The following is a 26,847-nucleotide window of genomic DNA, read 5'->3' as shown; positions in this document are numbered from 1 at the left end:
GTCTCCCCTCCATCTTATTTATTTATTTGAAAACCAAAGGGAATTACTTTAACTTCTTGGTGGGGAGTCAGACTGTCTTTTGAAGTTATTAATATATACTTTGGCATGATGAAGATGTTTATCATTGACTCTGGATATGTCGGTCTGTGTGTTTGTTTCATATAATGAGCTCATTATATAAATATGTAGGAAATAAATACCTTTGGCGCATGTTTTTCCTTTTATGAATGACAGAATATTTGAGAATGTATTCAGGTTTTGCGTGTCTTGGTAAAGTCATATTCACTTTGAGATCTTATTGACTGACATTTGAGGATGTCACCCACATCACTTTCATGTTGGACGTGAAGGAATGACACCCTGTTGCTTTGAATCTGGCGCCACCTGTCAGTGATGTGATGATCTGCAGATTGAATCACCGGAGGGAGGAACTGATTCAGGCTCGGAAGCATTTGTTCTGTCACAGAATAAATGATACCACCTTTAAAATATAGATCAAATTCTTATTGGCTGTCTGCCTTCAAATGAACACATCGGTTGTATCAAAATGAACAGAGCCTCTCCAGTTTAGATTGCAGGATAATAAAGCAAAAGAACTTCATTTAAATACTGAATTCTGTAAATATCTTATCTTAATCTTTAATTAGAACATCTTAACTAATATTAGTCATTTTTTTTTTTTTTTTTTTTTTTTCAGATGTTAAAGTTCCTGGGCTTTGATTAAACCCAAAATATGACAGAACAATTCTTAAAAAACCTGAAGAAAAATAAATAAAAAAGGAATTTTGATGCATACAGTAGCCCACCTCAGGGACCCCATTGCGATTAATGATAACTGCACATTAACCATTTTTTTATTCTCAGACAGTCAGACGCCACAACCAATCAAGCTGTTTCATCTTTTCCCACATCCCTGAGACAATTACCGCCAATTTTACTTCAATAATGCTCTCCATTCTCCATCAGTAAACAATCAAATCTCTCCATTGTTGAGGGTAATTGGATCTCTTTAAATCAAATCAGCCATTATGGCCGTGATGAAGCACAGCCCGCTCAGCGCGAGTTTGTGAAACATGAGGGAATGCAGCACAGGAATACATTAACCGGCTCTGCCCCGCAGGTGAGGATAGCTATATTGGAGGAGTTGTGTAATACAGGTTTATTAGGCTGTGCAGTGATCAGCACAGGGCTTGTTTCTCTCCTCTAGGACATGTTCCAGGTGTAGTTCACATTTCAGCGACAGAGAAAGTAGCTGTTAGAAGAAATGGGGGGTCCAACTAAGCATGTAGAGGTATTGTCTGTGTCACAGTGAGACTTAAAACAGAATGAGGCGCCTCCCACTTATAAAAATCTGTTTCAATTCAGTCCCTAACTCTTTTATTTTTTTCCTCTGTGTGTAACTACTTTTGACTGCTGTGCAAGAATAATTGTTACATAAAGTTTCTGGCTTCCACATTTCTAGCTTTAACTAAATAACTAATGTCTCAAAGAGAGAGCGGCTGTATTTGGTTGTATTTGAGTAGATAATATTTTCAGCTGGAAAATGAAGCTGTAAAGTATCTTGAGTTTTGCACCCATATTAGTAAAAGGGCAGCATCTTCCTCTGGTTAACAATGATTTATAATTGTTCAGTGAGATTCATGCAGGCTTTCAATGTTTTATTGGAGAGGTCAGATTTTATTTACCTTATTTATTTATTTTGTCTTTTATTTCCATGTCAGTTTTGATATTTGCTCATATTTATCAGTAATGCTGTGAATATATAGAAGCAAACAACAACATTCTGAAACTGGGTTAAAAGAAAATATGCCTTTCACATCAAAACAAGTTGTGAAATTTACCCTGAAAAACAGAGCAAACAAGTGAAAACTGAGGCAACCGAATACAGAGGCAGATAATGAGCAACGTCTCTGTTGAGGTGTGATACGTATTGGTGCACATGCACAGCTTTATGTGTGTGGATCATTAAGGTAAAGTGCATGTGTGGAAAAACTTTGAGAAGACAGCGTCTTCTAACAAGATTGTTATTAAAGGGATTAGAAAAAAATCGAGGGCCGCTCCGTTTGATTTTGCAGCTAGGAAAGCATTTCACATTGCATTCGCCTCAGCATATGCTAATGTCTGTGCTGGCTAAATGCTTTCTTTCCAGAGTTTCCCATTCATCTTCTTTCCTCTCTCATTGGTGACTACAGTGCTGAATCTTCCCGTCTCTCTTCATATCATTCTTTCCTTTCCAAACTTGCCCACTGTGGCATAAATGTGGTGATGTTACAGTGGCTCAGAGATATGCCTGGACATAGAGGTGTACCCACACATTTGTGCAAGCATATTTATTGGATATGCTGACGGCAACTTATCAGCGAATTCTGTCGATAAGCAGAAAATATTTATGGCTCTAATCATTTTTCAAGACGTCTCTGTATATTTGTTATTGCTGTTACCTGCAGTGGATTGGCTGATAAATTATCAGTAACTTTATCAGTAAGTCAGTCATTCTTTGAGAAAATGATCTGTCAGTCTGTCTGTAAATTAACAAGTCAGTAAATCATTTGTGCTCTCAGTCGGTAAATAATTCAGTCACTCACTCAGAAATTGGTCAGATCTTTAAAGAAAGCAAGTAAATGAGTTAGCCTTCAGCCAACAAATCAGTCAGGAAATTAGTCACTTAATTCAAGTCAGTCAAATAATGAGGCTTCCTCTTAGGATTCAGCTTAACTTTGTCTCTTCGCAGCCAAAAGACAATGGTTGCTTAACCTCTATTCAGCCTGCCGCCCTCTGATAACACTTGGCCAATTAACTGCGTTTTATGGATGGAGGTTGAATGTGTGCATGCAGTTGGTTTCTTGTGGGTGTGTATTTGAAGCATTAGCATATGTCTTTGTGAGTATTCACAAGTGAGTTTTAAAGAATATGACAAAATTATTTAAGGACATTTACTATATATATATATATATATATATATATACATATATATGTGTGTCTGTATATACATATATATATATATATATATATATATATATATATATATATATATATATATATATATATGTGTGTATATGTATGTATATATGTATATATATATATATATATATATATATATATATATATATATATATATATATATATATATATATATATATGTATATGTATTTGTTAAGTATGTATGTACTAGGTACACCTTACTGGCATCGGTACACCCCTCTTTGCTTTCAGAACTGGCTTAATTCTTCCTGACATAAATTCAGTGAGGTGTTAGAAACATTCCTCAAAGATTTTGCTCCGTATTGACTTGACACCATGATGAGAATCTACCCTTCCACCACATCCCAAAGGTGCTCTATTGGATAGCGATCTTGTGATTGTGGAGGCCATTGGAGTACAGTAAACTTATTCTCATGTTCGCCAAACCAGTTGGAGACAATGTGAGCTTTGTGATATAAAAGCTCATAAAGGGCTGTGGTCATAAAAGGATGGATGTGGTCAGCAACAATAGTCAGGTTGCTTTTAAATTATGCTCAGTTGGTACAAAGAGACCAAAGAGTGCCAAGAAAATATCCATAACATCATTACCACCTCAACCAACAACCTGAACCTTTGATGCAAGGCAGGATGGAACCATGTTTTTCTGTTTTTTGTGCCAAATTCTGACCCTACCCTATGAATGTAACAGCTAAAATGGAGACTCAACAGACCAGACAACATTTTTCCAATCTTCTGTTATTCAATTTTGGTGATCCTGTGTGAATTGTAGCCTCATTTTTCTCTTCTTAGTTGACAGGAGTGGGACCTGGTATGACCTTCTCCTTTTGTAGCCCATCTGCCTCAAGGTTCCCCATGTTGTGCATACAGAGATATTCTGCATGCTTAAGCTAAAACCAGTTTTTATTTGAGTTACTGTTCTGTCATTTAGACATTCTCCTCTGACCTCTGACATCAACAAGGTATTTTGATCCAGACCATCCTTGGTGAACCCTAAGTTGCATGAAACCCCAGGGTTTCATGATCTGCAACCTGTTTATGCATTAAAATCCCAGCAGATCATCAGTTTTTGAAATACTCAGACCAGCCCGCCTGGTACCACCAACCATGCCACATTCAAAGTTACTTAAACCCTCTTTTCTACTCATTTTTATGCTTGGTTTGAACTTCAGCAACCTGACTATATCTACGTGCCTAAATGCACTGAGTTGCTGCCATTGGCTGGTTGATTAGCTGTGTTGTGTTAACAAGCAATGGAACAAGGGCATCTTACCGCTGTTTACACATAGACTAATTAGAGTCATCATGATGAGTTGGGGATTTACTTCTAGGTTATAAGACCTTTGATATAACAAATATGAATTTGGTTTGGGAGAAACATCCAGTATAATGTAGAAAAGGAAATTCTGTTTTAAATCATAAGTAAAGGCAGTAGGGAAGATGGGATAAGGATATTCTGTATTCTACTTGCAAAGGAACAAATCTCAATGCTGCAAAGCTGCTTTTGTTCTAACTTGTACTTTCTTCAAGATTTCATATATTTAAAGTAGCACGATGAGCTGCGGAAGATTGGTCATATTATGCAAAGTGGCAGTTAAATAAACAAGTGGTAGTTTTGTACTGTGTTAAAAGAGTTGTTTGAAGGTGTTATTTCACATCCAATGGGAAAAAAAACAACACTCAGTGAATCCTAAAGCCTTTTATTCTAAACTGGTTGTTTTTGCTTTAGTTTTTTCTGCTTCAGGAGGAGAAGTAATAGTCTGCTTGAAGATGATATAAAACAGGAAAGGTCTTATTTTTCATCCGATTTTGCTCCATGCATTTTTATAAGGGTTAGTGAGAAAAATGACTCGCACTGAGAAGCTTTTCTGTGTTGCATATACACAAAACTGGCACAGCACTGTTTTGCATAGCTTCCTTTGTCACTTCCAGCAACACATGTTGCAGGCGGGATGATTCGTTCTTGTGGCGATAACTGTTGGACGTGCAGCCTTTCATGTGCTTGGAATGGTTCCATGCACAGCTATGGTTCATTATTTAACATTCACCTCTCTGTCATAATTGATTGTTCTGTACCTGAAACATGACTTGTGGGTTTTGTCACAAGTGTAATTGGCAGGCTTTATGATGGTCAAGACATTTCTTATCCTTTGGCTGCAGCTCATGTTTGATTCATCTCTGCTCATCACCTTAGTCAGCACAATCTTTTATCCTTTCAGTTCTTAGGCTCTCTTCTGTTCTTGCTACCTATTTGCTCAGATCAGTCTGACCCCTTCCGCTGGGAAACTCCTCAGTGAGTAGCTTGTTGATGAATCAGACACCTTAGGAAATAGCAGTCACTTGTTGCATTAGTCCATATGTACTTGCTAATTTGATGATTTGGTGTGACACTGTGGGATTTATTTTCTTCTGAATACACATGCATTATCATCTGAATGTATGTCAGCAAACCACTCATGTTAACTAAGAGGAACACAATTTGAGGGACATTTTTAACCTGTTTATAATCTAAAAGCAGCATGTTGTTCATGCATCAAGTGGTTTTGTCCTGGGCCTTTTAACATTTTCCTTTGTAATACAATGCTCCTCTCAACTTTAGATATTATTTGGTCATTTTGCAGCAAGATTCACAGCCTTTCATGTTTAAAATTATCCTATTTCACTCTTAATTAGCCCTATTTCATTTTCATCTAGATCTCTTCAACTTACCTTTCTGTAAAAGATATCGTTCTCTTTTCCTCTTTTATTTTTTTCAGAGATTAATTCCTTCTCACTAAAATAGTCAGAGTCGAATTGGATATCTCCATATGTACATCAGCTGATTTGCAGTGTACCCTCAAAAACCACATCTTTATGGACTGCTGAGGCATTTATTACTCTTAGACTGTTATAGATTTCACCTGTCATTCACTGTCATACTCAGTAAAAACAACTGTGATCATCTCTTTGAATAGGTATATGAGTTATCACAACTCTCTTAGGATGTATGCAACTAAAGAATGAGAAGATTTTGTTATTGATTTCTTTCTTCTCTCTACAAAATGCAGGTAAATATGCCATGAGAGATCTGATTCACCGGCTACCAGGCAGTAGTAGCAGCAGCAACAACAATACCACCAGTACTGGGACTTCTGGCACTGCAGGCCCTCCTAGCAAGGCCATGTCAGATGATACAGTAACTGCCATCTGCTGTGCGCTACATGAAGTAATCACCAAGAATATGGAGAATGCAAAAGCTCTACGTGATGCTGGTGGCATAGAAAAGCTAATCGGCATTGCCCGCAGCAAAGGAGACAAGTGAGTAGTGTAAATTAGCTCTATTTTTCTTTAGTGTTTCAAAATGAAAACTTATTTCTGCAATTGAAGTTATGCAAAAAGAAGAAGAAAGAGATAGAAAAGAAAAAACTAATTTAACCAGACTGTAAGATCGGCACCATTAAAATGGAGTTCCAAAGATTTTTATGCTGCTTTTGCAACTTATGCAACACATTCCTTAAAAGAACAGAGTACTTTTGATGTATGAAATACTAACTTCTAAATAAGTTTTTTTTTTTTTAAATAAGTTCTTTTTGCATATCAGAAAGGTTTGATTTTAGGTTGAATTCTGGTGCAAAATACATAATTTAGTCCAATGAATAACCTGAAGAAGATTCTAAACTAGCAGCCATCAGGCTCTGCAGAAGTCTGTAAAAATCTTGGGTTATATAAAGTGCTTTTCCATTTATTATCAAACTATACATTAAATTTTAACAAATCACAACACTTGCAATATTTGCGTCATTCATTAGCATCACAGAGATCAACTGACCACTTCTTATCTTGAAATGTGCTTGCATCAGTCCCAAGTCCTTGCACATGGCTAAGGATATTTTAGTTTCTTTATTCCATGCTGCCTCTCACATCATGATTAAACCCACCCCATCCCACATGGTCAGTAGTGAACCATGCCTTCATGCAGCCTCACATCCATCATCCATAGCGGCATCTGCGTTCCTGGTGACCATTCATCTGCCAAAGACAGCCAGAGAACAACAAGGAAAACGCAGACAAAATGTAACTCCTGTCACCATGGGAGACTGAGCAGGGTGTTCTGCCTAGCTGCCATGGCAACCAGCAGGTCAGGGGTTGCCATGACACCAGAATGTTATCAGATGGAGGTCAAATGTTGATTTATTGTTATGGAGTGAGACTCGGCCTATTTAGGGAAGTGCGCTCAAGGGCACCATTACAGAGAGAGATGAGGTGGCGAAAGAAACCTCCATAAATGCAAATTTCAGAGACTGAAGTCATCAGCCAAAAACCCACACATCTTAATTTTCTTTGGAAAGACACTGGTAAAGTAAAAAAACAAAAACCTGCAGGATAGTGGCCCTCAAGGACCAGAGATTGACACCTTTGCTGTAGACAAATGGATTGTTCAGACAATAACACACTTTTAGATAGAGCCTATCCAGTTATGTTACAGCCATATAATGAATTATAAAAAAAAAAGGATAAAAGATGAGCACTTTTTGAGTTGTATCCCTATCACAACTACACAAACATGAGCATAGTTTAGGCAGCACATAAAATTTGTGTCTTACAGTCTGACTGAAATGCATACTGCTGTCAAAGAGAGTCATTTGCATTTGCTAAAGCAGAAAAATTTCCAGGTGGAATTAATGACATTAACAGCTCAGTCCTACTCAGCCATCCAGTGAAAGAACATGCACAACAACAAGTCCTGATTTGAGTTGGATTTCAGCAGTCAGTAGACCTGTGCTACTCTTGTTATGATATAAGTTTATATAGTAATTTACTTTTGTCGCCATTTTTCATTTTTCAAACTTTCAAGCATTCAAATTGTCAACTTTACTGCAAAGCAAGATTTTAAGAAGTGTTTTTGCTCTGGACTAGTAGAAAAAGAGAAATCCCCCTATGCTACAGTTGTAAATGTTAGAAGGGCAGAGCTCATGAAGTGACTCCTGCCAGAATCGTTTTTCATCTGAGTAGCAGAGAGGGAACCATTAACATGGCAGAGTGGGTCATTTCAAACTCATCTGAAACACTGCTTTTGCTCAACAAAAATTTTTCTCTTCTGAAAAGAGCGTTGGCCATCTTATTCTTAAAGCCATTACATGTTTCACTGGCCTGCACATATCTTGTGCAGCTGGTAAGGACAGGAGGCAGAGTAATATGGCAACATGAAAATAAATGGAGTGCAGGAAAAATAACTCTCCATCTTTTTCTCCATCTCTCTCCAGACATTCGGCAAAAGTGGTAAAGGCAGCATCGCAGGTCCTCAGCAGTATGTGGCAGTACAGAGACCTGCGCTCGCTCTATAAGAAGGTAAGTGTACAAAAACACGTACTGCTGCTTTTAGTGAATGCTGCACAATTTGCACCCTGTTTACAAAAAGCAGGAAATTATGTGATAGTTCATATAAAATTTAAAATCTCGCCAGACACCAATCTCTCAAAGGACTCTTACACCCCAGCCCACAGAGACTGTGTCATGAAAGAGCAAGAAAACTAACAAGCAGAGAGAAGAACGTGCCAGATATCTAATTAGGTGGAGGCAGCACTTGTAATAATTATATTAGGTTTTGTGAAACAGCATAATTAGACAGGTCATTGCTATTTTTAGTAAGATGGCCTTGAACTGTGTTAGGATGAGGGGTTTTTGCTTTCACTGGAGCAGATGGGGGAAGCTGATTTTCTATGGAGACACTTTAAATGAAGCAAAAAAAAAAAAAAAAACTTGTATTTTGTACATAGGCTGCTAAAGATTTTGGTAAAAGATGAACTTGTGGATGAATTGTCTTCTGGTCAAGACCAATCTTTGGTTCTGTGCTTGCTAAGCTTTAGTGGCCCCATCCTTTCTTAAAGTCATCATTATCAGTTAAAATGTTAAACATTCAATATATAATTTTTTTTTGTAATAACTGGTTTTATTGTGATATTTAAAGGTAATTAAAAAGTATTTTGTTATTGGGTATAAAAGTCATCGTAGTTGCATTTTCTCAATTATATGAGCCTTCTGAAGGTTGGCACTACATAGTGGGAAATACAAATAAAAGTATTAAATTAATATCTTGTTCAGTTTTTTCATAATTAAAAAAATAAATGATTATATTCTTCATTTATTTTATTTTTTTATAAATATATTTTAAAACTCAAGGTTATTTTATTCATAACATATTGGAGACTGTCCACTGTGATACATGCAGCTGTGTCTTCATAAATACACACCAATCAGCCAAATTATTAGAACTGCTGACATGTGAATTGACATCGATTAACTTGTTCCATAGGAAGTAAGTGAACAGCCTTTTTTTTTTTTCTTTTTTTTATTACTCTGAAGGTCATAGATTGGAGGCATTTGCATTGGTGGAATCAGTTGTGATACATCTGCTGAATAGCAGGTGTTATTTGGGAGGCAGTGGCTAGTAGGAAGGGCTTTAATGCTGGCTATGATGGAAAGGTGACAGAACACACCTTGCATCACAGCTTGCTGAGAATAAATTTGCCAGTGCTGACTCCACAGCCTATAGCACAAACAGAAGGCTACTTGGTCTGATTAGTCAGATTGTCCATTATATCATTTGGACTGTCGGGGAAGAAGAAGCCAGCAGAATCAAATAGATGTGATGTACAATTCTATCCATGGTCTTTTGCTATTGGACTTTTATTGTGTTGATTGCATATATCTGTGCTAAGTGTGTGTATGTTCACCTGTATGCACGCCTTTGCCTTGAGGTCAGTCATGCCCACATGGAAACAAAAGAATAATAGACCTCTGCTGGGCACCATTACAACCGAGCAGCTGTGGCTACAGAGGCAAGAAGATCAATAGCTGTGTTAGTCTCTTTAGGCTATGTGTGTTTTTGTGTTGTTTGGTTTTTTTTCTGCTTTTTCTTTCAGTCTACACACACATGCATACGCCCTCACTTATACACATATATGCAACATCAGTGCTGATGGTTTTTCAGCCCGTTATGTGGTTCGAATGGAAAGAAGAAACTGCTGGCTCATAAACACAGTATGTAAACTGGAACGTATAAAGAATAATCCAGACAAACAAAAAGTGAACTAAATAAATGCTGTCCAGCATAATGATGTTATATATTTGCATTTTTCTTGAGACAGCACTTATTTCTTTTTGTAACAAATACATGTACACACAAATACATTTTCCTATCTGGATGTGTGAATCTTTGTTTCTTTTCAGACAGCTAATTGCTACAAACATTTACTACTCGAGTAAAAGGAAAAGCAGAGATTAGGTGGTGTTCACTTTCTGAATGAAGGTTTTCCACCCTTAAATTCATTAAAACGTTAGAGGTATGATCACAAAGGTGAAGTATACAATCAAGGATGTGTCCTTGGCTTTGAATGCCGGTTTTCACATTTAAGACAAAACAAGTCGATGACTCATTTGCTACAGAGAGAGTGAATGTACTAGACATGGACGCACCAAAGAGCTCATATTGTGCTCATTTTTATCATTTCATTTTGGAAATCCACAATTATAATCTTGCATGCGTTAATGATTAAAATACACATTTTTCTCATATATCTTTAAAGTCCCACTTTCCAGAGGGCGAGTTTGCTCCAATGATTACCATTCTGGTCGAAAGAGTTCAAGCCAGCTGCTAATTCTTTGTTTTGGGTGTGCCGAACTACCTACAAGGCAGGCTTTATACCGATGTGTCACATGGTGGTGTAGACAAGCAAGTGGAGCAAAGCAAAGACTACAGATGAGGTATTGTAGGCAATGTCAGCAGTAGATCTTTTGTAGGAATAAAAAAACTCTACACTGTGTTGGCTTTACAGTTTATTTCCATAACAACAGAAAGAGCAGTATATGGCCACATGTAACAGCCCTGCAGCAAATATAACCTTTAGGTTTAGCGTCTCACCCATTTATTCAGTTTTATAGGCAATTATTTATGATCAGTTCCTTCAGATTTAATTTTGAGATCTTTAATAAAAATCCTTTTTACAACTCATCAAAAAAGATTGAGCGTTGCACCATAATTCTTTTTTCAATTTCAAGTACCTCAACATCTGTGTTCAAAGATGTTTGTTTTTTGTTCTTTAAGCAAACCCTGACATAAGTCCAAGATGTTGTTTTTAAAGCAGCTTAAGTTAATTGAAAGGTGTGAGGACATTTTTAAGAGCAGAGGATGTTTAATTTGGTATAAACCCACAGATTTTCTTGAACGTTTAAATCCAACATGTCTGATTGTTGCTGCAGCCACTTCAGAACAGGCTTCCTCAAGGCATCAGTGTGACCTCATCCTGAAGACTGGATTGCTCTTGTCATTCGTCACCTTCTCATCACCCACCATTACTTAGAGCAGTTTCCCCATGTGGTCCATCTGAGCCTCATCTGCTTCACACTCCTCTAATCATTGCCACTGGATAGCATTACAGTTGACTGGATGGCATAACACTTTAATAATCTGACATGAAGGACACTAACTTTTTACAGCAGCCATGGCCTGCACAGATTCCTTGTTAACTGAGGGGTATTCTTCATTTATGTATGTATTTATCATATTGGCATATGCAAAAGTTAATCCATTTACTACTACTACTGCTACTATTTACTGCCTAAACTACACCGTTATTGGACAGAGCAGTCTCATTTTCTAACTGTGGAAATTGTGCAAGAGGATTCACTTTTTGACTTGTATCACCAGAGTCCAGAGCTTAAAATTAGTGACTTTACTGCCAGGGTCCCTGCATGACATATTAGGTCATGGGTGTTAGCTTCAGCAAAAATCCTGTTAGCCTCCAATCCAAACATGGATTAGCGTGCAGTTTAGACAAGACTGGAGTGTGGTGTCTCTGCAAAGGGTTTCTAAGCAAAAGTATGAAGGGGGGAGAGAAAGAGGGTGCAATGGCAACAGAAGAGAAAGAAAATGGAGAAAAAAAGCATGTGAATTAATAAAATCGCTGCTGAGCAAACTAAAAGGAAAAGTTTCAACCACATGAATAAAGACTAACTCTGTGAGAAAGTAGCACCTCAGATGACTTAAAAGATCCGTGATGTAGGAATCATTAATAAACCAAAGCCAAAATCTGTTTGTACCAACACCAGCACTGACTTTAGGATGAATCATGTCTAACAGTCTCTTGAGTGCATTAAAATTAAGCTTTTACTAGAGTTAATTTGGTCTCCTTGGCAGGATGCATCCTGAGTCAGTGTGTGTTTGTGTGGCTGTGGATGTAGTATTTTATTTCCAGCTCAGAGGAGTGTTGCCATCGGTCATCTTTTAAATAAACAACAAATGGGCAATGCTGCTCAACTGGGGATTTCTACCTAAAACAAGGAACTGAAGCATGGTTACTTTGTAAATAAATCTATTCTTAATAGGACCAGAATGACCAAGTTCTTTGACTCGCTTGTAAAACAAACATATGCACCCTCCCTTTCTTGTACAAATACAAGCAGAGCACTAAATTTCATATTCCCACGATTACACTTTGTCATGTTCCTGTTCAGTGTATAACTTCTGTCGAGCTGCTCTGCCTCATTTCTTGATAAATGATGTGTCTTTTGCACTTAATCAGACACATTCCCTCTCTCATATACACACAAGCACAAACACAAATACATGTACAAACCTCACACATATACATCACAAACACAAATCAGATACACACATATGACAGATGGGGTTCAGGGTCAGAGAGATGCTGTGTTTGTCACACATGTGACAGATTTACAATATGTTCAAGGGATTTGTAATTCACCATGTGGGTGTGTTTGTGCAATGTGATGTGAGTGACAAATTTGTGTTTGATGTCTGTGTGTGAGGTCATGGATTGCACTGCCTACTCCTTGGCAGGATTATTTCTCCCAGGATGTTCCTGCAAATAATCTATTTAAAAAGAGTGGTGCTGTAAAGTTTAGTTGCAGATGTGATTATTTGGGACAGACAAAGCAGTTCAAGTCTGTGCTTCCAATGTCATAATCACAGGTGTTTGTTTTTTTTTTGTTTTGTTTTGTTTTATTTGTTTTTTTTTGTGCATAGACACAAACTTTGCACCAAAGTTGAGCTTAAGCACACACGTCTTTAAGATTTGCTTCCTTGCTGCAGAAAAATTGTGGGATTTTCTTTGTGTTAGCTAAAATAAGTCTATCACTTACTGCTAGGCACTATAAAATGGAAAATACATCTAGGAGAGGCACAATGAAATCCTCTGCAGACATTAAACCAGCCTCAGTTCTCTGAAGCTAGCTTTCTGTTTCGCTTGGTTTCTCTCTGATGTTCATCCTGCATCAGCCAACGAGACAGTCAGGGGAGATGGAGGTTTGTTGAGATGGCCTCTGTCAGGGTACAGGCTAAAACCAGTTGTTTTAGGTTAGAGAGAAGGGCACAGCTGCAGCACAAAGTATTCAGGTCTCCTTATAAAAAGTAAAAAAAATAAACAGCAGTAATCAGCTAAACCACAAGCTACAAAAATGAAGGATGTAAAGATTAGAGGCACATAAACCTTGTGGAGACAAATGGATCGTACAGTATGTGAGTGAAGTGCTCACAACTGTAAATCTCAAATTGTGAATGGGAAATGGGAGAGAAAAACACGTGAACTGAAGGAGTGAACAATGATGATGTTCAGTGGTCAGTGAGACCCAGAGGGGACCCACCACTCAGAGTTTGTAACCTTTTATAATTTGTGCTATAATTGCTTTCTGGCTTGAGTGCTGCCAAACTCACACAAACACACACATATGCACACTTCATTTGTTGGAGCGGTAGTTTCTTTTTTACCTCTGAGTCCTGACCTTCAACTAACTATTTAGTGACGGTGAGAGCAACAACCAAACTGGTTGCCTAGAGACCCCTCTCTTTGTGTCCTCTCATTCTTACAGCAGGATGTGAAAGCACCAAGAGGAGGTGGGTGAAAAGAGAGGAAAAAAATGATGACAATCAGTGAGTCATGCATACCTTAGAATGAGCTGCAGTTTGGGCCAGTAGATGTCAGGGCATGGTGAGAACTGGGATGTTGTTTGCGTACAGTGGAAGGTTTCAAAGCTTTCAAAGATATTTAATCATTTTCTCATGTGGAAGGTTGATGCACAAAGTATGTAATATGTGTTTAACTCATTGCAGATCTATATCCGTGCACAGTTTTTAACTGACAGAAACTGATTTGTCTCCCACTTTCCAAAAAAGAGTTTGACAGGCTGACATGAGGAAAATTGTATGTTTCAATTTTGCTCACAGATGACATCATACAATCAATGACATGCTGTCATTCTGTCAGATGTTGTGGAACATAACAATTTCACTATGCTCAGATCCAACTATTGACTATAATCATGTAGAATGTTTCTCGCCTTTAACATAGTTTTGTAGTGATCAAAATATTCAATATTAAACTTTTTTTCTTTACTTTGTTTTAAATAACGTTATTTGTCATCAACATATAACTTAGTTTTAGTTTTACTTCCATACATTTTAAATCAGTCCATTTGGAGGCGTAAACTGCTCAAACTATAGGTATCTTATATATTATCTTATATTTGAGTTAGATTGATACTGTACAGAATAAAGTGAAGTAACTTCAAATTCTAGGTGCTGTCATGTTGTGCTAGTGCATAATGCTATATGTATGTATGTATGTATGTCTGTATGTATGTATGTATGTATGTATGTATAGGCCTGTCGCGATAAGCAATAAGTCAATTAATTGAACGATAAGAAAATAAGAGCACGATAAGTTTGCCGGCCGCGATAATTTTTTTTCGTCCCCCCTTTACCATAGACTGTGTATGACAATAGGTTTCACTATGGAGTATTTCGACTAAACGCTCTGGTTTCTTGCGGAGTGATCTCTCTAGTGTCACACTTGACTGCAGCATGTTGCAGCACGAGCCGGTAAGCCGCATTTGTTTTGCACGGCTGCCAACACGCAATGGCCGTGAGACTTGCGTATTTAAGTGGCTTCTCACGCTCTCGCGCTAAACCTCCGATTCTCATGCTGAAATATGTAAATAATAGATGCAAGCATCTCCTCTTTTATTGTTTCGCTGCTTCCCACATGTAAGCAGAACACACACATTCTAGCTTACGACGTCAGTACAAAGCCCCCACTTCCTGGTCTACCGTAATAACCCCTGTAATCCGCAGGCACATTACGCAAATAGAATCAGCCTATATACTAGCGTATATGACAAAATACACATTAAGAGCAATGCCGGCTAATCGAGAGGTTTGGGAGGATTCCCAGTGGGCCGCATAACTTTTGGGCCGGTGTCCCGGCGTATGTGAATGTGGTATCCCAGCTAACTGCTGGGTTGTAGTTACTTATAAGGCCAACAGAGGGCAGAATGACTTTGTTTCACAAGCAGTAGATTTTGAAGAGCAGAAGAAGAACACGGGTTTTTGTTCGATGTAAAGTGCTGAAGTTTGGTTCGTCATTAAAACCGGCATGCTTGTCTACTTGTCTGGAGTTTATTTGAAGATGCAACAGTGAAAAAGGCGCTTTTATTTATTTAGTTTATTGACCTTTGAAAATGTGTACTTGCATTATTACGGCATATGTCACTATATTAGTTGAGAATGGTCTCAAAATGACACATTAGCGCTCTGCGCAATATTATCGTTTATCGCGATAATTTCTGAGAAAATTTATCGTACAGCTAAATTTGTTATCGTGACAGGCCTATGTATGTATGTATATGGCCTATATACTACACTGGGCTATATATATATATATATATATATATATATATATATATATATATATATATATATATATATAAACAGCTTTTAAATGAGTGTCCAATTTAGTTGACACAATGTATGAGAAAGTTAATTTTTCACAAAATATATTTTTGTAGATTATTTTCAATTTAATCGTTTCTGTTTACGTTGACCTGGTTATGAATATTCTAAAGAATGCAATTGTTGAGTTCAAGTTCAGCTCTTGCTCAGTTTGCTCGGGGAGGCCTTTCAGGGACCTTGTGGCTCATTCATGGGACTCATTTCTGAGCTACATCTGTAGGCACAACGTGTATAACTGCAAAATACATTTGTCATTCAGTACTCAGTGGCTACATTCGTTTTTGCAGCATGACAGTTTAACAATGTCCAAATCCACAGCAGTTCAGTGTACCATCAGGAGGTTATACTGTAATGAGATTTGTTGGGGGTGAAAAGGAGAACCAGGTAGTGAAACGAGGTGAGTGAGAAAACTGGAGGAGAGCTGGATAAATAGAACAGGTGAAAATGAGGGGAAAATGGTGAAGACTACTGTATGTCAGAGGATCTAATTTTCAATAAGTTGTCAGTGCTATGTCACTGGGCTGTTCTCACTCCAGCCCACTCCTGAATCTTTCTCTGACACTCATTCTGCATCACATCTTCTTATCAACTCTTACCCTCTTGCTAGCTATATTCTTCTCACCTATCCTTACTTTCTCTCCATATATCTGTTCTCCTCCTTATGTTCTCCTTCTCATTACTGTGTACTTTTTTTGTCTTTCTGAGCTACTACTCTACCTCCACCCCTCATTCTTTCTGCCTCATCTCCTCCATCGCTTTATCGTATCATTCTCCTCCTCTCTGCATCCTGCTCTCCAGCCTCATCATACTGAAGTGATTCGCCTCTCCGATGTTCTCACATTCACCACTTTCCCACTGCTCAGCTGAGGCCTCTAGACAGTAAAGCTGTGATGGAATATTTCCCTATTATCTTTTATCATCTGCTTGTGCTTTGCTTTCTGAGGTACCCAATTATCGTAATGCTAAATTGAATTTGGTTCCAGCACTGTGATTGTTGTTGACTCTCATAATCCATTTTTATGAAAAGGGCTTTGCTCCAATCACAGCTAAACCAATACAAAGTCATTGGCTTGGCAGTAATTATGCTTGTAGAGTTTTTTTTTTTTTGTTTTGTTTTTTTTTTTTGCAAAGATTATGGGATGTTTACTAAGCTCAGATTTGATGTGTGGGAATTTATGGTGCTTTGTAGGCATATGCCAGCATTGTATATTTGTTAATGTTCTCCAATACGTTTCTAGCCAATTATTTCATTCAAAACAAGTTTTATTTGACATTTGACAGAGAATAAATATGAAAGAACTCAATTTTGATCTACTTGAGATGTCTCTGAAGTCCAATCATTTCATTTTATGTTTGCAAAATTTGTGTGCTTCCTAAAAGTGTGCACCATCCAGCACTTAAATCTAAATTACTTCCACTTTTGTGGTGCAGTGACAGGGGGATTGATGACTTTATATCTGCAGCACTGCACTATAAATATAAAAATCTGTGAATCATCATTACTGAATCAGTGCTGAAGTCATTGTTGAAGTGCCGCCTCCTACTTCATGCAAATCAAAGTGGTGTTTGAACTAGTTAAGAATAGTTTGTTTTTCTGTCCAGTGGCAGTTACAAATCTACTTGAGTGTTTCAAAGCTAACATGCATGATGACAACTCATCATTCATCATATGTGTGTGTGACTCTTTATTTTGATTTAAATACAAAGGTGAGTAATTGTAGTCCACCATTCCTCTCGTAAATATTACCCTGTCATGCTGTCAGTTGTTTTTTTTTAAATATCTAATTATAATTTTGTCTAATTGATATTGAATTATTTGTGTGTGCACTCTTACTTCATCATTTTGTTTTTATGTGTTTGTTTTGCAGGATGGTTACTCCCAGTATCACTTTGTGGGTTCTGCCTCGACAATAGAGAGAGACAGACAGAGGCCCTACTCATCCTCACGAACTCCCTCTGTTTCTCCTGTCAGGACATCTCCAAATAACCGCTCTGGTGAGAAACACATGGTGCCTACTGTTCATGCATACAAAAACATGGACAAAAACATGGAAAAAAATGTGGTCATTGTCAGATTGTAATTCTTTAGATCATTTTGGCTAAATTTCGGCATGTTGGCCAAAGACTGCTTTATTAAGCTCCCAAGATATTCAAAAATTGACTTTAAAAGCAGAGAAATGGTGAATTGTTGTTAAACTTAGATAAGGGAAAGATCAGAAGTGAGCTGGGTATTTGAAGGTCTGGATAAATAATATTAAGATTGTTTAAAGTTGGAGCAAATGGTAATTGTATATTAGGACTTTTTAATATGCTTTGTTTGTTTACCCCTGCTTACTGTTTTTACGCTAAAGGCTCCTGGCTCCAGCTTAGAATTAAACAAGCAAATCTCTTGGTAAGAAAGCAATAAGCATATTTTCCAAATTGTCTAAATATCCCATTAAGTAGGAGGATTATTTTCAATATAAGACAGAAGCTGGTTTGTAATGCATATCATTTATATTCAAGTGAAAGGTTTTATTCATTTCTACAATTGTTTCACAAATGAATCCCTCTCATTTTACCTGTGATACAAAGGTCCCCTACAAATATCTAAAGCTGGCTTATGTACAGTGAGTAGCCACAAGATGAATAGATTCCCAGTTTAGCCATAAGCATCAACATTTACCAGTCCATCAGTCTTTACACTGGGGCTAAATGACTCTTAGCATGAGTGCTTGGCACCCACTGGCTTTCATGCCGTAAAGTATGATTATCATTAGCCTTTAGCCTGAGCCCACTGGCCTTCATGCTTTGCAAAAGATGCATTAGCATTAGCTGTTAGCATCTCTAGCTGAAGAGCTTTTAGCTATTCTTTCTCCACACTGGGCTTAGCAAGCTGATGAGGCAGAAAAGTACTTTTCCTTCCTCCCAGCTTAGAGAGGTCTTCAAGGACCCTGCTAAGAAAGAGACAGAGTTAAGTGAGGGGAGAAAAAGAGTGTGTTTGTGTGTGTGCGTGTGTGTACGTGTGTGTGTGTGAAGAAAAGCAGACAGAGGGAGGGATGAGATAAACAGGGAGGGAGATAAAGAGTAAAAGCAAGGAGGCACGAAGAATTAGGGATTGAGGGATGCTTAATGCAGGGAGGAGGACGTGAAGGCCAAGGATTTGACTTTGGCAAGCGACATTGAAAATAAGTAGTTTGGAGACCATAGTGTGTAGAGAAATATGTGTGTGTACGTAGTACACTGGAGGGGTGGAGGTAAGATGGGAAATGACTGAAAATGACTCCGTCACCTGCTTCATCTCTTCGATGCACTCACTCTCTCCTTTGCCTTTGCGCTTCCCACTTACTCGTCTCATTTTCCTCCACCTCCTCCTGTTTGCAGTAATCCTACTTCTTTCTCACCTCTGCCTCTGATCTCTCACTCTTTACAGACCACCCTAGTGCACACACTCACTCTAACACATGCACACACCCACATGCATTTCTATCTCCTCTCTGCATATGCTCCAGACTGCAATCCGACTCCTTAGAGATGGATCAAAGCACAAGGAGTAATGATGGCGTGTAAGCACATTGGGAGGGAAGGAGTGAAAGAGTTGGTGAGGAGAGAATGATAAAACTGTGTAAGAGAAGCTGAGTTCAGTGGTTAAAAGAGAATACAGAGAGAAATTTAGAGGGAGAGAGCAAGAAAGAGAGACCTTTGCAACCAGCATGGCCTCCAGGGGTCCGGCAGTGTTTTGCACTGATAGAAAGAGTCTCCCAGGCTGTCAAACCCAGCAGCTACAAGCCAGGTCCCCCCGGTAACCGTAACCAGTGGTGATAGCCTTGACTCTAGAGGAATGTGGCATGTTTGAAATTCCACTTTTATTAAATCTGCTGCAGGAGTGTGAAATAATAGAATTGAATCGAAAAAAGTAACATCAGAAAAGACTCGCTTACCACTACAAAATAATCCATAATCGTATGTGTGTGTGTCTGTGTGTGTGTTTATTTTTACAGGCATTTGTGTATTATAATGTCTTGTTAAATACTGAAAAGACTGGGAAATTGAAGGGCTAAGATTTGGCTCTGAAATAATCAAACTTCATCTTAAAAAAAGAAATTTTATTGAATAATTAGTATTGAAAATTTTCATTGACACTGAAAAAATGTATTGAGACTAAAAAAGTTCCACTGAAAAATTGAAACAGGCACATTACATAACTCTCCAATCTTAAAACTCTGTATCCCTGACTCTTTTGATGGCAAAGTGACATTTATGATGCACACGTCTGGAGCCGCCGCTGCCCAGCGGTGTCCAAGGATGAGAAAACAACTTTTTTTATGGGACGCCACATGAAGTTGCAGCTGAGTTTTGCTTTATGCACTGTCACATGCTTGCAAGTAGATATAAACACATCAGCCATTTTTAACGCACACCATGGTGGATTCAGTAATAATTTATTATTTGGGGAAAAAAGAAAAAAAAAAGAGAGAGACAGGGACAGAGCAAAAGATAAGACCAGAATCAAGATAAAACTGTCTTTTATTGTCTGGAGAGAGCTCCCAGTACAGGTAGGATGCAAGATGGATCCTGAATTAGTCATCAAACGAGGCACGTCACTTAGAAAATCTGCAAAAGTCCTGAAGTGCATTTTAAGAAAAAACCACTTACTGCAAAATTTTAATAGTTCATGGTGACAGTGTATTTATATGTAAATAACATGTTTTGTTCTGTTTTATTTACACTTTATTTTTGTATATGCTTCTGAGTTTCAGCTCTTTGTCACTGTTCTGACACCACTGTCAGAGGCTGTTTAACGTATTTTAGTCTTTCAGTGCAACTTTCTTAAGTCTCAATACATTTTTCAAGTATCAACAGAAATTTTGAATGCTCCATAGAAAAGAAGTTAAAATGCTTTTTTTTATTTTAATATCTGATATTAAAGAGTAAAATAAAAAGATTAAAAATCCTTTGGTATTCAAACACATAAACCTGAACTTCCAGTACTCCAGTAGAAAAATTAACTATTCAAATATGTAATTGTTTTTTTCCACAAAATTTGGGAAACTTAGCACATTATTTGCATTTATCCCAATTATATTGAGTAACTCCCTAATATCCAAAGTTCCCATAAGTTTAGTTTGAACACATTTAAAATTCCCTTCACTTTTAAGAATACAGATTATGTACTTAATGTATTGTATGTACAATATATGCTATACTTGCAGTGGTTAGTTACAGGAATGTTTAGCTAAGCAGACTAAAGGGGCTGATAGAAAGGTACGTGGGATTCTGGCAATTCACTGTGTCAAGATAAGAGGCCCTGAGTAAGCACTGAAAGTATGCTATAAGGGGATTACATTACGATATACTTAAAGTGTGTATGTGTGGGGAAACAGGGAGATTAGGAAGTGTGCACTATACTGTATGTACAGTATGTACAGTGCATATGAGTTTATGTAGGACTGCATTAGGCATAACTGTCAGTATCAAGAGTGAAGATGCTAAACAGACGTTAATTAAGATTAGGTTTTTAAATATACATAACATTTTAACACAGCTAAGATTGAAAGAAAACTCCTGAAGAAGGAAAAAACAGACGTGAAGTGTACAATGATACAGTTGGTAGGTTGCATTGGTAGAAAAATATCTACTTTGACACCTTTTAATGTAGTTAAAAATATACTGAAGCATCTAACTTCTGGTCACAGAAGTGCATTGATATGTGTTGCACTGAGCTTTCACTCCAGTTTCAAAAGTTACTTTGCCCTCCCTAAATGATCCATGTGTGTTTTAGTTGTATGTTGTTGCCTGAAAGCTCTGGCAGCCTGTTTGTATCCTGTTGTAATATTGACGAAAAAAGTCGCTTTTACTAAAACATTTATTGTTGCTGCTGTACAGTTCAAAAGTTCAGTTGACTCTTTTTATGTCTGTGGGTTTTTTTTTTTTTTTTTTTGGTTTGTTTGTTTTGTTTTTTATCTGTAGCTTGCCAGATTCATATCTGGACATCCGACATCAGCTTGAAATACATAAAGAAAAAATCGGGAAACACTTGTGAACTGAGGAAACATACACCAGATGTAAAATTTGATATTCAAATAATGTGTCAAACAGGGTATGTGCTTGTGTGCGTGTGCATGTGCTTGAATTCCCAGACGTTCTTTAACATGCTGGAGGTGACCCTTTCTGCTGACAAGCTAAATGATGAATAATGACTGTGCACCTTGAAAGACCAAGATGCAGACACACAAACATAAGCAGGCAGAGTGTGAAGGCTCATGCTGTTCTGGGTTTTATTACTCATTATTGTGTGCGTGTGTGTGTGTGTGTGTGTGTGTGTGTGTGTGTGTGTGTGTGTGTGTGTGTGTGTGTGTGTGTGTGTGTGCATGCGTGCGTGTGTGTGTGTGCCTGCATGCGTGCATGCATTCACGTGTAGCAAGCGCTCCAGCCTCCCCCAGAGAGATGATGAGTCTGAAGGAACGCAAGATGGACTATGATTCCACGGCAACGAACCCAGGTTTCCATAGCAACAAGGGAGAGCATACATCCCGGAAAGACGGCATGGCAGGTGTGTGTTGCGTGTGTGTGTGTGTGTTAGTGTGGGTGGGTGGGTGGTTTGATTTGGGGGGGTTAAATTTTTATTTATTCTATTTTACCTAGTTTTTCATCTTTCTACTCTTTTCATTCTATTGTTACTTTTACTTATCAGTCAACTTTTTTTTCAATCCCATGTCACTGTACTTCTTGCTCACACTTTGATTTTTCTCTATCTTGACAAGTTTTTTTCTTCAGTATCTGCATTTACCTTTTAACTAACCCCTCTCATCTTTCTTTTCCTCCATTATCTATAATACTAGTTATAATATATTGCTCTATTTTCTTACTTTTCACAGTTGCTCTATTCTTTCTTGTCTCTCTTACATTGAATAAATGCACGACTTAAGACCAGCTGTGTGAAAACATGGTCGATTTTTAACAGATTTGTTCAATAAATGAGTTTCTTACTTTGCTGTTAATTTTTAAATGATTAGCAGTGGGGCTGAGTAGTTATCTGTCAACCACAAAAAAAATGTAATTCTCATCTTTTATTTCATCCATTAAGTTCAAGTGTCATGCGGGACCTCTACGTTGTTTCGAAACTCTTACCTGACCGCCAGCGATGATATCAAGCAAAACCAGGTGGGTTAGTGATCCACACTTTTACTTGTGTACATATATTCACACACCAACAATGTTGTAGGAATGCATGTGTGTCAGTATGGCTATTATAAATTGGAATATGCTGTCATAACAAGGTGGTTATTAGGAAAGATAGCAGCAGGATGGAAGAGGCACACCAGACGCAAACAAAAGGTGCCTCGCTGTGATAAGAGATGCATAGGCACAGTGTGTACTAAAAGCACACCCTCAGCTCAGGCATCATCAAACCACTGCAACCTGGAACCACACTCCACTAGCAATTAAAACTGTTACCCTGGATGATTGCACTAATTATTTGCCTCTGTTTAATGTCTGTGCTGGTGAAGAGGGAGAAACAACAAAAAGCATCACAGCCTTTGACTTGAAAGATTAGAAGTGAGAATTTAGTTGGATCTGTTAAACTGCTTTATTCTAATTAAAGTCTGAGTTCATTCAACTTTCACTGCCAGCAGTTGAACTCAGCTGGAATGAGAGCGTAGACAAAGGGTTTTTACTCATATGATTCCACCTTGCATCTGCGTACTTACACACACTCATAAGTAGCCTGTGTAAGTGATGGTGTTTGATACAAATTGGTCCCTCAATGCCTGCATGTAATAGAGAATTCACAGCATGAGTTCCTCCTCCTGCCCAACTGATTCCTATCTGAGTTCTTTTTTTCACACTGCCTTCCTTTCAAGCCCTTTTTCCTGTGATGTTCACTCTTTACTTGCTGCTTTTTCTTTCCATCTGTCCATCTTCATTTTCATCCTCTTTTTCTCTTTTGCACCAACTACCCACATTTCTTGTCCTTGCTTGCTGCACACCTTTCTCCACTCTGCCCAACCCATCACTCTTCCCAGCAGAATCCAGCCCAGCCCTGCATTGTGCCCCCTCAGCCCCAGCAGGACAGCCCATCAGCAGCCGTGCTAAAAGACTACGACCTCTACCCTCCCCCTCCTTCCTTCCCCCAGCCTCAGCCGCCACAGCCTCCACCTCATAGCCAGAGCCGGAGCTTCGATGAAGTATACTACGAGGACCAGGGACCACAGCCTCCATCATCCCAGTCCCAGCCACAGGTCCAGGTGCAGTCCCAGCCTCAGGCCCAACCCCAGCAGCCTCCTAGCTCTACCGGACCACCTAGGGATCCACGGGAAGACCTACGAATGCATCTGGGCCTCAAGTCCACTGGCAACTACGTAGACTTCTACTCAGCCTCTCGGCCATATAGCGAACTAAACTACGAGACCAGCCACTACCCAGCCTCACCTGATTCCTGGGTCTAGCCTGACTATACTGATGGGGGGAGGGGCCAAAAGCGGGTCTGTGTGTGCTTGTGTGAAAGGGATTATTTTTTGCAAGAGATTAATAGCAGATAAACTGTGACTGTAAGTGGCATTTAGAAAAGGGAGCTTAAGATTTGTGTTCTTCAAGGAAATTGGGGGCGGAGCCAGATGGGGTGAAGAAGTGATGTCAGGTAGAGTGACAGAGACTGTGCATGTGCATGCGAACTTTCCCTTTTTTTAAAGACCACCTTATTTCTTTAAAGTTAGCTCCATTTCATTTCTAAGTGGAGCTTGTGGGAGTAGATACTTGGAAATTTCTTTGACAGGGTGCTCAAGGAGTGGGAAAGGCAATTTTAAGGAGGGAGTGTATGCAGATGCCTTGAGTGGAGAAAAGAAAAAGGGCCAAAATAAAATAATGGGGAGCAGATGAGGGAAAGCCCTCACTTTGTAAAAGCAGAAAGTGGCCTGACCTTATGTTGCAGACAGAGAGAAGAAGAGATGAGAGATCAAGATGGCATTAAAGTTCTTGAGGAGGTCAGGAAGAAAAGAAGCACAGAGAAAGATGAAAGCACACCAGGCACAAGGCTAGAAGTGGATGTTTACCATTTCACCAAAGTGACAAACGTAGCACTGCTTTTATCCCACATTTTTTTGTTGCAACGACTTTGCTGCCTCAAGAGGCTTCCGAATTTGTTTTCAAGGAATGTCATCTTCAAGAGACTTCTTTAAGTCATTCTTTACCATTTTTTTATTTGTACTTTTTCTAAATGTTCACTTTTAAACCTTTTTTTTTCTGTATCTAGTTAAAGGGTGATATAGTGTGTATATTACACGTTTTTGATGGGCTGCTTATAAAAACCCTGATTTATTTTTCATTACTGACTACTGATGGAAAAAACAAAACCATAAAAAAGTCAAACATGAATATAAAAGTCAGAAAAAAAACACAGACATAATCAGACTGACTAGATGTCAGTGGACACTTTTGTTTTTGCCCCCTTTCCCAGCCAGAGAGGAAGCCCGACAATATTTGTGTTTTTTCCTTGTCCATCAAGTGAATTTCGGGGTTGTTATAAATCAGATGCCAAGAGTAGCATAAAGCTGCAAGAGCATCAGGTTGCCAGAGCAGCATCACTCCTGAGCCCCAAGTCAAGGAAAGTGCTTTTTCACTGCCTAAAGGATATACATGTATGTTTAAAGCACACTCTCTGTCTTTGGAAAGGGTTATCAAGATACTTCTGGGGATCTGATGTGTTTGACAGTGTCAACATTCAGTGGTTTGCCATGATTACTTTTGCATCGTAACTTGTCTATTCAGCAAAATCCACCATGAATATTGTACATTGTACAGTAGAGATAAAGACAAAGACATTGTGCCAAACTTTGACACATCAAGGACCAGTCCTAGAGGACTTTAAGGGGAACTTTTTGTCGAAGTTTACAGACAATGACCTGATGACTCCCTCTGCTGTTTGTAATGTTTATTTTATTGTGTTTTAATCAGGTGAAGCCGTATGTAATGCTGGGGATCACTGGTACCCTCCCTACCCCCCATATAGATGTACAGACCTGCCTCTCTGTGTTGGCCGAGCATTTGTGGATGTGTGTGTGTGGACGTGTGTTTGCGTGTATGTGCATGTATGTGATAGAATGTGTGGCCTGTGTGTGTGCGCATAAATTTGAGTGAGTGTATCTTTGCATGCATGTGAGTATTTGTGTGTATGCCTCTGTTGCGTGTATGTGCGTGACTGCTAAATCAATGTCCAAAAAAGGCATTCCTACTGACAGTTTGTCCGGTTTTACAACATGAAAATAAATAAGTACGTAAGTAAAAATAACTAGAATGAATTGTTGATATAGAGCAACAAATTATAAATACATTAATATAAATATGAATATATAATTATATATATAAATATATACATATATAATTTTTATGTGCTGATGTCAGTGTCACTAAATGCAACAAATGTTTCAGAGAAAAAAAAATGATTATGTGGTGTATAACAGGACTCTTGTTCACTTGATTCAAACATTGAAACTGTTGATTGGGATCCCCCCCCCCCTCACCACCACCACAATCAAGACAAAACAGAAGTCCCACCTGAAAATGCTCAGGCTCTGGTGCGAGTTGTGTGTTATTGTGTGTCCATGCTTCTTAGATGACCCTGCTGAGAGAGGACCGTACTTGAACACAAGAAAAAAAAATAAAAAACTCTTTGCAATCAAACTTTATGTTCTTTCACTTGATCATTTTCATTTAGACGTCTAAGTCTTTTCTTAAACTGATTATGCAATGTCTGGTGTTATAAATGGTTAATTTAATACACCTTGATTTGTTTTAGATTGATTCACACCTTTGATCTCTTTTCTAGTCTGCACTGCTCAAATTTGCTCAAATGGGCTTCAAAAACCTTTGAAGAGCTAAAGCAACTAAACATAAAATGTTGAAGCATTTTTTTCTTTTTTTTCCCCCCACAGCTATCATTTACTGCAGCTTCTGAGCCTGTCTTCTTCTTCTTTTTTTTTTTTTTTTAACTGTGTGCCTATTTATTTAGGCATTTTCTTGAAAACTGCATATTCATAATGAATTGAGAATAAGAAAATCTCTGCACCCACAAGGTCTCTGAATGTTTTTGGATTAATTAAAAGAAG

General features: G+C 38.2%; 1 protein-coding gene across 1 annotated transcript in view; it reads left to right on the top strand.

The window, feature by feature from the left end:
• Positions 1–26,427, top strand: part of ctnnd2a (catenin (cadherin-associated protein), delta 2a) — a 142,229-nt gene extending 115,802 nt beyond the window's left edge. The window contains exons 18-23 of the mRNA XM_041968887.1: positions 6,027–6,276; positions 8,223–8,307; positions 17,632–17,758; positions 22,164–22,295; positions 22,830–22,906; positions 23,770–26,427. Of these exons, the coding sequence (XP_041824821.1) occupies positions 6,027–6,276; positions 8,223–8,307; positions 17,632–17,758; positions 22,164–22,295; positions 22,830–22,906; positions 23,770–24,192 (1,094 nt within the window). The 3' untranslated portion in view covers positions 24,193–26,427. The remainder of the gene's footprint in view (positions 1–6,026; positions 6,277–8,222; positions 8,308–17,631; positions 17,759–22,163; positions 22,296–22,829; positions 22,907–23,769) is intronic.
• The last annotated feature ends 420 nt before the right edge of the window (positions 26,428–26,847 follow it).

The sequence above is a fragment of the Melanotaenia boesemani genome, chromosome 18 (assembly GCF_017639745.1).
Source record: "Melanotaenia boesemani isolate fMelBoe1 chromosome 18, fMelBoe1.pri, whole genome shotgun sequence".
NCBI lineage: Eukaryota > Metazoa > Chordata > Actinopteri > Atheriniformes > Melanotaeniidae > Melanotaenia > Melanotaenia boesemani.
Note: the sequence above shows the minus strand (reverse complement) of the source record. Positions and strands in the feature narration are given on the sequence as shown.